This window comes from Myotis davidii, unplaced genomic scaffold, assembly GCF_000327345.1.
Source record: "Myotis davidii unplaced genomic scaffold, ASM32734v1 scaffold747, whole genome shotgun sequence".
NCBI classification, from domain to species: Eukaryota; Metazoa; Chordata; class Mammalia; order Chiroptera; family Vespertilionidae; genus Myotis; species Myotis davidii.
Genome location: NW_006298695.1, coordinates 573,895 through 584,075, shown reverse-complemented (window position 1 = coordinate 584,075; position 10,181 = coordinate 573,895). Strand labels below are relative to the sequence as shown.

The window sequence follows — 10,181 nt, the reverse complement described above, 5'->3', positions numbered from 1 at the left end:
AGGGTGGGCCGGCTCCGCCTGCTTTTCGTGTAAGTTCCCACAGTGAAGCGCTAGGGAGGGGGGCGCCCGGAGGCCTTTCCTCCCGGGACTGGTCCCCCAGGGCACCCTAAGAGGATGTCTCTGTCCGGCCTCCCCGCCTGGCCGGGCCCCTCCCCTCGCTCCGCTCCTGACCCCCGCCCTCCTGCCTTTTCCTCCGGCGGCGGCTCCGGGGGAGTCAGAGGCGCCAGCACTCCCTTCAGTAGCCTGCCCCTGAAGGTCCGGCTCACCCCCGGACACGGCCCTGCCCGGCGGCACCCGCAGGCTCCGCGCAGGCAGCTGGTGGAAGTCTCGCTGCCTTCTCACCACCTGGCCCTTATCCACAGTTTTGCTTTTTGTGGATTGTCACCTGCTGTGAACCAGGGTCCAAAGATAACTAAATGAAAAGTTACACAAAGAAACATTTCATAAGTGGATTTAGTGACTTCAGAGAGGAATCGAGAGGGAGAGGTAGAAACATCAGTGATGAGAGAAAATCATTGATCGGCTGCCTCCTGCACGCCCCACAGTGGGGATCGAGCCCGCAAACCAGTCACGTGCCTGACCAGGATTTGAACCGTGACCTACTGGTTCACAGGTCGACCCTCAACCACTGAAGCGTGCCTACCGGGCAGTTCGTAAGTTTTAAGTTTAAATGTTCGGAGAAGGGTGATGGAGTCTCATGCTGTGCTCCATCCAGGAATCACCCACACTCTGCTCCCCGTCTTTGAGTCACTGAGTAGCCCTACGACCCGAGTTTTCAGATCAGTTGTCATAGCATTGCATCGCTTGTGTTCAAAAGCCCTTACTTAATGGCCCCGAAGTGTATGCATGGTGACGCTGGCAATTTGGATGTGCCAGAAGAAGCACCACGTGCTTCCTTGAAGGGTAAAGGTTAGTACTATCTGCAGTTTCACGCATCCACGGGGGCTCGGCACGGATCCCTTGCCAAAAGGGGCCGCTGTGTTGTATCATCTTCCTCCAAATAGATTACTTCTGCTTGCAAGGCTTCTCCTCACTTTCTCACTGGTGTCTATCTAACTCCATCTTCGGCAACACGCTGCCTTCCCTTCTCTCCCTGGTACCTGGGACCCAGCACTTTTTGAGCAGGTCCGAGTGCTGTAGTTCCTCTTAGAACGTTATTTCTCATTAGTCTTGGTTTTCTTCCCCAGGCCATTGAGGTCATTGGGGTACAGTGTGAACTAAGGGTTTCTCAAGTGTAACCGTTTCCATGTACATCAGTGCTTTCGCCAATAGGCTTAAGTCACTAACACCAAGGGCCGTGATTATAGATGTTTCCTAAAGGCTTGACCCTCGGGTGCCCAGGGAGTGTTGGCCAGTGATCACAATTTGTAATCCTTGCAGTTGATACGCTAGGAGCTAGTAGTGAGCAGTGGGTTGGTTTTGATTTTAGCATGTAAATTTAGATACTAGTTTTCAACAAGTTGGAAATTACCATTTTTTTACTGATTTTTAGAGAGGGGAAGGGGGAGAGAGAGAAAGAAACATTGATGTGCTAGGGAAACATCAATGCATGCACCCTGGCTGGGGATCAAACCTGCAACCTTTTGACGTATGGGACAACACTACCCAACTGAGCCACCTGGCCAGGGCAGTTTGGAATTATTTTAGAACACTTTGCCTACAAACTGGTGGTACATTTGGTGTTTGTGTGTCTGTCCCCAGAAAGTAAACCTGGGCCAAGTGTAGAATGTAGGGCTCTGTCCGCAGATCAGAGGGACACGGCCAGTCCGCATGCAGATGGAAAACAGAATGAGGGGGAGATGTATGACATCGGCGCCCACGGTGAGCCCACGGGTGCTGAGGGGCGCTCCGCGGGTGCTGGTGTTTAGTAAGCAGCTGTCAGTGGTCACAGCTCTGCCAGTTCTGTGAGCACAGCGAAGGGGTTTGCTCAGTGTACATTTTTGTAACTTACTTCTGTCCTTTCTAGCAGAGTCTTTGTGAAAATGCGGGAAAGTATCTCCCCCCTCATGTGCTGCGAGCTGAGGAGACAGTGGCTGCCCGGAAAAGGGAAGAGAGAGAACGGCTAAAGAAGCATGTCCAAGGCCTAATTAACAGGTAACCCTGGAACACTGTTCCATTGTCACTGAAAGAGATTGTCTGTTTTCTAAAAATACAGCTAGCCCGGCCAACACGGCTCAGTGGTTGAGCTTCGACCTATGAACCAGGAGGTCATATTTCGATTCCCAGCCAGGGCACATGCCTGGAAGCTTCGGGCTCATTCCCCGGGGTGGGGTGTGCAGGAGGCAGCTGTCAGTGATTCTCTCCCATCATTGATGTTTCTGTCTGTCTCTCCCTCTCCCTTCCTCTCTGAAATCAGTAAAAAATGTATTTTAAAAATAAATAAATAAATAAATATACAGAAACTATCCCAGGAATTAAAACACAGTGAGGGGGCAGGACTGTGGCCACTGATTGGCTTATTTCTTTTTCTTTTTTTTTTTTTAATCCTCACCTTTTCTCTTTGGTACATTGAACCTGTCAGAGTTTAAAAGCAATGCAGGTGCCCACTTGGTTATTCGGAGACATCCTGGAGCAGGGGCAGCAGGATTGGCCCTCTTCCCTGCACAGCCAGTTCATGGTTCCAGGTGACCCTCCAGTCAGGAGCGTGGTCCTCCACTCCAGGCTTAACTCCATGGAGTTAACTCCACAGGTCGACGGTCCTTAACCGTCCGTGTGTGTGTGTGTGTGTGTGTCCAGGCTTACCTCCATGGAGTTAACTCCACAGGTCGACGGTCCTTAACCGTCCGTGTGTGTGTGTGTGCGTGCGCGCGTGTGTCCAGGCTTAACTCCATGGAGTTAACTCCACAGGTCGACGGTCCTTAACCGTCCGTGCGTGTGTGTGTGTGTGTGTGTGTCCAGGCTTAACTCCATGGAGTTCACTCCACAGGTCGACGGTCCTTCACCGTCCGTGTGTGTGTGCGTGCGTGTGCGCGCAGCTCTGCAGTGCCACCCCATGCTCAAGACAGAACAGAGCCAGTGCCCATGGCTCTCCTGCTACCACTATCGTCCCCCCCGCCCCCCATTGCTTTTTAAAATTTTTCTTTCTGATGAAAACAAAACACTTTCCATGGTGCATCCTGAAATTTTGCTTTTTGTTGTAAATCTTCACCCAAGGATATTTTTTCCATTTATTTTTAGAGAGAGTGAAGGGGGGGGGGGACATCAATGTGAGAGACACACATTGATTGGTTGCCTCCTGTACGTGCCCCAACCAGGGCTGGGATTGAACCTGCAACTCAGTTACGTGCCCTTGACTGGGAATTGAACTCACAACTCTTCAGTGCATGGGCCGGCGAACGCTACAACTACTTAGACACACCAGCCAGGGCAGAAGATGGTGAGCACAGGTGGAGTGCGTAGCTTGTGCACACGATTCCTTCCTTCTCCACCCAGGAAACAGGGCAGCCTTTCCTCATGTTTAGGAGCCCGAGATTTTCATATCGGCAGGAAAATGGGATGTGGGACTTTTTCCCAACAGCACATACTGCCGTGCAAGGATGGCTCCCTGAGGACCTTGGGCAGGGTTCCCGTGCAGCATCCTCAGCACCGTCTGGTCTTAAGGGGGCCCAGTGTGTCCTCCACTGGAGAGGTAAGGTTAGCGTGCAAGTGGAGCATCCATCTTAGGGGCAGTCCTGTGTGTCCTTCACTGTGGCTGCATTTCAGCCGGAAAGGAAAAACCGCAGTCACGGTTTTGCAGGGTTCCAGAGGACTGTGTCCTCCTCGTATATGCGGGGCTGTTGGGGCAGGGTAAGCATTGTTCGTGAGGCCACGTGTCCATGAACTAGGTCGTGGACATGGGTGGTATTGATAGCTTTTTCTGTTGGTTTTTTTAACTGCCCTAAAAAGTAATTCCTAATTTGAAACGTCACTGCAGCTCTGTCTTTATAACTGTCTGCAGGTTGAGTGAGCCGAACATGGCCTCCATCAGTGGGCAGCTGGAGGAGCTGTACATGGCCCACAGCAGGAAGGACATGAACGACACCCTGACGGGCATCCTCATGAGCGCCTGTGCTCCGGGCACGGCCATGCCGGGCAGGCTGGTGATGGAGCACGTCCTCCTGGTCAGCATCCTGCACCGCACAGTGGGCATCGAGGTAGGCTGCAGTGGGTCTCAGCGGTGCTTGCTTTAACGGCCAGCACAGTCTGGTGTGTGTCATATTCTAAACACATCCAGTAAATACTTGATTTTGGTCAGCGGTTGCCTTTGTGCGGGGTTCATCCTAACAAGTGTTGGTTATTTATTAGTTTATCTTCCCTCTACGTCTCAGACTTGCCTTCATTTTCCTCGTGTTTCCCCTGGAACACTGACTCATTTCAGGAGTTCAGAAGGCAGTGGGGGTGTGATCTCACCTCTGAGGTGTTTGTACTGGTTGGAAGATCTTTTTTTCTTTCTTTTTTCTTTTTCTTTCGTAAGTAAGAAGGCCACCAGAATGTCAGGTAAAGCTGGACCCCCGTGAGGAGACAGGGACAAGCCTAGGCTTGGAGCCAGCAGGCAGGCCCAGGCCTCGGTGCCGTGTCCTCGTCTTAGGCGGGGCTGCGGCAGCTTTTTCTTGGGTCCTGCACAACTCTGGTGCCTGATCAGTGCCGCTGAGTGTCCTTGTCCCCACCCCTTCATCACCCCCCAGTCAGCACCCCATTCCCTCCATGTGGCCAATCCCAGGGTTGTTGAAGGAAGGGGTCTACTTCCAGAGTGCAGACAAGGGGAGGCGAATGGGTGGTGAGTCGGCCATGATGCTTACGTGGCGGGTGGGGTTTCTGTGCAAGGAAGAACTTGGGGATGCCTTTGGGTCTTTGTGTGGGACAGTCCTAATGGTGGGTTTGGTTTCTTTACCTTCCGATAGCCCCATCCCAAGAACAGGCCTGGCCACAAAGCACCGCCGCAGGAGGCCCAGTGTGATCCAGGCTCCATGTCCCGCTACAGGGTCCTTGTGGTCTCCCAGCGGGACACTTAGGCAGATGGTGATTGGACCCCACTTTGCAAGTTCAGCAAAGCCAGAGGAGCTGTGTGATATCCCAGCCCCTGAGCTGGGGCAGGGCAGGGACATGCTTTGGCTCCAGGGCCAGCTGTCTGGGGTTTACAGAGGGGGGACTCTCACGGTACCACACACAGAATGGCCACAGTGTCTCCTTTGTGGTGTCAGGGTCCCACAGTCACAGCGTGTGGGGCAGACGCTACCCGGCCAGAGCTCGGTTCCTGCCCGTTTCTGCCTCTACAGTTGGTCTGGCGAGTTTTACCAGTAGCGAGCGTCCTCGGGAGCCTGGGTACGTGCTCATTACAGGTAGTTCTCCCGGCAAGGTGGCACGTGCAGGGTGTGTGGGCACCAGGGGTGCGGGCAGAGGACAAGCTCAGGCTTCATGTGCACCAGTTGCTTAGGGAGTCGGCCTTCTGAAGTCAGGGTTTTGTTTCTGAGAGCGACTCATCTCACCACGGCGAGTCCCGCTCCTCCCTGCAGAGTGACGGGCCCGGGCGCCTTCCTCCTGCCCTGTGTTGCCACGACTTGGCGCTGTCCCAGGACTTCCTCACCCCCTCACCCCCCAACTCCCACCCTCCTGTGTCTGACCAGGATCCTCCACAAACCAAATGGTTTTGCCTGAGACAGAATTTCACTGAGTCATAAAAGCCATAGACCCTGACCACTGGACATGAAAACATGAGGTTATTGGTCCACTTCTCAACCTTCACTGGAGTTCCCATAGAACTCCAGTTCTATGGGACCAGGAAGGTCCCTCATGGAGTCCAGAGTGGGTCACAAAGCCCATGGCATGAGTCACCATTGAATTGCTCTTGAGCCACTTAAAAATAAAACATCAAATTTGTGTTAAAATCCTATCGGAATTCATGTATGTGCTTAAATAACTTCAGTAACATGAACAGTATTGCTATTTTTAAATGCTACACTAAGTTATATTTTATTTTGAAGACATCAAATAAGTTGAAAATTTGATATAATCAAATCCATTCCTGTGTTGAAAACATTCAATTTGAGTATATTTAATGCATAACATAAGTTAGACCCAGCACCCAGTGGAGGTCAGTGCCAGATCTAATTTATGTAAAATACTGCAGAGGCTGCAGTAGAGATGGTCTGCCTGAGACCATTTCCAGTGATGACCATGTGCAAAGTTGGTTTTTTCTTGATGTCTTCAGAATTCTAATTTCTCATTTTTAAGTTATATTTGAACATAATGTAGTAGTCATAGTATGCTCCTCAAGTTGATCTTTAGTGATGGAGCTCGAGTGGGGAGTTGACAGGTTAAAATTATTTATTAAAAATATTTTCATTGATTTCAGAGAGGAAGGAAGAGGGAGAGAGAGAGAGATAGAAACATCAATGATGAGAGAGGATCATTGATTGGCTGCCTCCTGCACACCCCCTAGTGAGGATCAAGCCTGTAACCCAGGCATGTGCCCTTAACTGGAATTAAATCTGGGACCCTTCCGTCCGCAGACCACCGCTCTATCCACTGAGCCACACCGGCTAGGGCTAAAGTTACTTATAAGCTGAAGAATGTCCCCAGTCCAGTGGCGCTCGTCTCTGGAGTCATCCTTCCCTCCTGCCCGTCAGTGCTTTTCTCTGGATTCTTCTAACGTTTAGTTTTGCACTTTGGCAGTGACCTGTGTATATTGACTCTAACCTGTCTAGTTGAATTCACCTGCACCCACAGTTTAACCAGCCCCACTAACCTGCACCCCTCCCCCAGGGTTTCCTGCTTCCACCTCCTCCTCCAGGCTCAGCCTGCGCTTCAGAATGAGTGCTGTTATATGTGCGGCATTGCAGACAGGGATGTGTTGTGCTACTTTTCCAAGGAACCAGATGGCTGCTGGCTGAAGCAGTCCACCTCAATTTAGAAGCGAGAGGGTGTACCTACAGGGAGGTTCGAGGGCTGTGACGGATTGTCTGCTTCGTTCACCCATCCGTGTGGTGTATCAATACTGCGCACTCAGACTGGGTTTCAAAGCATGTGGCCTGTGGGAGTGTGTATCCTACCATGTGTATACTTATGCATAATTTTAAAAGTACTGACTCTTTCAGCATAAACATTTAAGCTTTTTCAAAAGAAGGATCCCTGAGAGTAACTTGCTGCCTCGGTTGTCAGGTGTTGGCGATGACATCTGGTCTGTTTTCTTTGTGCAGGTTGGAGCTCACTTCCTGGAGGCCGTGGTGAGGAAGTTTGATGACATCTATAAAAAGGGAACCGAGGGCAAAGAGTGTGACAACCTATTCACCATCATTGCACATTTGTATAACTTCCACGTGGTACAGTCTCTCCTCATCTTCGACATTTTGAAAAAACTTATTGGAACTTTCACAGAGAAAGATATCGAACTGATCCTGTTAATGCTGAGAAATGTGGGCTTTTCCTTGAGAAAAGATGATGCTTTGTCACTTAAGGAACTAATCACAGAGACCCAGGCCAAAGCCAGCGGGGCAGGCAGCAAGTTCCAGGACCAGACCAGGGTACGAGGGGTCACTCAACCTGCTTCCTAAGTGCCTAATGCTCAGAAACTGACCAGCACTTAAAAAATAAGTGTTTGGGGTAAATATTACGTTTCATTTCCTAGCAATCTGTTACCTTCTGCTCCTGTGTTTGATGGTTTTATCAATATGTGAACGAACCTTGTTTCTTTACTAAGAACTGAGGTATTTTGTGAGTTTAATAATCAATTTATTTAACACTTACCCATTCAAAAAATGCTTACTGAGAAATGCCACGGGGCTTGGGGCTCAGGTGTCAGCTCACTTGGAGTTTAGGCTCAGCCACTTAACTGCAATGTGACCTGAGTCTTCCAAGCCTCAGTTTCCCCTGTAGAAAAAGGGGCTGAGCATGGTTCCTACCTCATTTTCTATTCTGCAGATTCAAAGATAGAGGAGGGCACAGAAGCCCCGGTTCATGTGGGGCCCATAGGGGAGCAGGGCAGAGGCCATGGCAAGAACTTTGGCTTTTATTCTGGAGGCACCTGAAGGGTTCTGAGTGGGAAAAGAACATGGGAAGTGTTCACGCTACTGTCACTTTGGCTACAACGTACAAGAGGAAGGTGGTCGGGCAGGGATACGCCCCTGCAGGGGTCAGAGACAGCAGTGGCAAGGATCAGCTCAGCTGTATGGACGTGGGTGTGGGAGTCGAGATTGACCAGGCTGGTGTGGGTGGGAGGGAAGCGAGGAGTGGAGGGGGTCAGTCAGCCCAGGTTCTCAGCGTGGGCCTTCGGTGGACAGCAGCGCACACAGGAGGGGACACAGGCTCAAAGGGAAAACTGGCTGGTTTCTGAAATCCCGAAGTGATGGTCCCTGGGTCCGCTGGGAGGAGGAGTGGTCTGAGCCCTCTGAGGAGGCCCTGAGGCCATGGCCGCAAGCTGACAGGCACTGGGCTGCGTGGTCAGGAGAAGGAAGCAGGAAGAAGGTCACAGGAGCCAAGCGGAGTGTTCTGGAAAAGAAGTGCCCCGCGTGAGTGCCCAGAGGCCACACTTAAAACACGGAAGTCAGCAGAGACAGGAAGTACACTCGTGGTCGCCTATGGCTGAGGGTTGGGGGAATTGGGGTGTGTCTGTTAATGTGTTTTGAGATTCTTTTCGGGGGGAGGAGTGATGAAAATTCTAAAATTGTGGGGATAGTTGCACAATCCTGAATATACTAAGCATACACTTTTAATAAGTGAATTTATGGTATATGGATTATACCAAAGAAAGCCAACATTGGCCCAACTGGCGTGGCTCAGTGGTTGAGTGGTGACCCATGAGCCAGGAGGTCATGGTTCTATTCCTGGTCAAGGCACATGCCCAGGTTGCAGGCTTCATCCCCAGTGGGGGGTGTGCAGGAGGCAGCATATCATTGATTTTCTCTCATCATTGATGCTTCTATCTCTCCCTCTCCCTTCTTTGAAATCGATAAAAATGTTATTTTTTAAAAAGTCAACATTGGAGAAATCTCAGAAAAGGGTTTCTGGGAAGTGTCTGTAGTATTCTAGCAACTTTTCTCTAAGTATAACATTTTCAGTTTAAAAATTGAAAAAATAAAAAGGCCAGAGTAGGGAAGGAATGGCAACAGGAGGAGTGACTCAGAACACAGGGCAGGAGGGAGGAGCACAGGAGAGGGCAGCGGAGCCGGAGAGGGAGCGAGGTCTGTAGTGGTCAGCCCAGTGGAGGTCCGTGCGGGCTCTAGTTTCTGTTCAAACACTGTGGAGGCTGCAGTGGAGACGGCCTGCCTGAGGCGTCTCCAGTGACGGCCGCGTGCGGACTTGGTTTATTTATTCCCAAGGTGAAAGGTCAGTTGTTAGACAATTTGAAATGATGTTTTCTCTTTTTTTTAAGATTCGGTTTATGCTGGAGACGATGTTGGCACTGAAGAACAATGACATGCGGAAAATTCCGGGTTATGACCCTGAGCCTGTAGAGAAACTGAGGAAATTGCAAAGGGCTTTGGTAAGTCACTTTGATTGTGACTGGTTTGAGCTCCGTGTGGACATGAGCCCAGCATGGAAGTCTGGGAGGTAGTTGGAGCTATGAGTCAGGTGCCTGGCCTGGTCCGCAGGAGTTTGTGTGGTGAGACCCAGTGAGTGGCCATGTGCAGGAGCCCCTGGGAGTTAAGCATCCCCGAGACTTAGCCTGTAGTGCTGGACTCGCCTGCACATCGGAATCACAGTAGAACCTTCTGATGACTTTAGAAGAGGGCCCCATCAGGACCAGAGGCGTTTCAGCACGGAGGAGGGGGCTTGTCTATTTAATTTAAGCTCCCTGGGTATTTTTTACATGAGACCCTGTCAGGGCGAGCCTGCCCTTTCTTTAGTCAGATCCAGAACCACTGACTCAGCAGACCCCAGGCCCCTCTAGGTCGTGTTCCCACCACCAGCCAGACGGAGCTTCCCTGTGGCCTGAGCCTCTTGCTCTGCTGTGACAGCGGGCGGGGGGGATGGGCCCGTAGACCTCAGACACGGATCCTGGGAGAGTGCCTCTCACTTGGCATTATTCCACATGGTGACATCCCAGTTGTCAGTGACTCATCACAGTGTGCACGCAGCAGAAATGCCATTGTCAGAAACAGGAGGCTGGGGAGGGGGTCGGCAGACAGACTGGTCCATCTGAAGCGTTTCACCAGCTCCTTTTCCTCCCGTCAGGTGCGTGGCGCCAGCTCGGGCACAGAATCTCA

The 10,181-nt window shown here is 51.2% G+C and overlaps 1 protein-coding gene across 1 annotated transcript in view; it reads left to right on the top strand.

The window, feature by feature from the left end:
* The first annotated feature begins 1,089 nt into the window (after positions 1-1,089).
* NOM1 (nucleolar protein with MIF4G domain 1) overlaps positions 1,090-10,181 on the top strand; it is a 14,039-nt gene continuing 4,947 nt past the window's right edge. The window contains exons 1-6 of the mRNA XM_015570935.1: positions 1,090-1,833; positions 1,967-2,094; positions 3,938-4,133; positions 7,176-7,499; positions 9,347-9,457; positions 10,150-10,173. Coding sequence (XP_015426421.1) covers positions 1,771-1,833; positions 1,967-2,094; positions 3,938-4,133; positions 7,176-7,499; positions 9,347-9,457; positions 10,150-10,173 — 846 coding nt within the window. The 5' untranslated portion in view covers positions 1,090-1,770. The remainder of the gene's footprint in view (positions 1,834-1,966; positions 2,095-3,937; positions 4,134-7,175; positions 7,500-9,346; positions 9,458-10,149; positions 10,174-10,181) is intronic.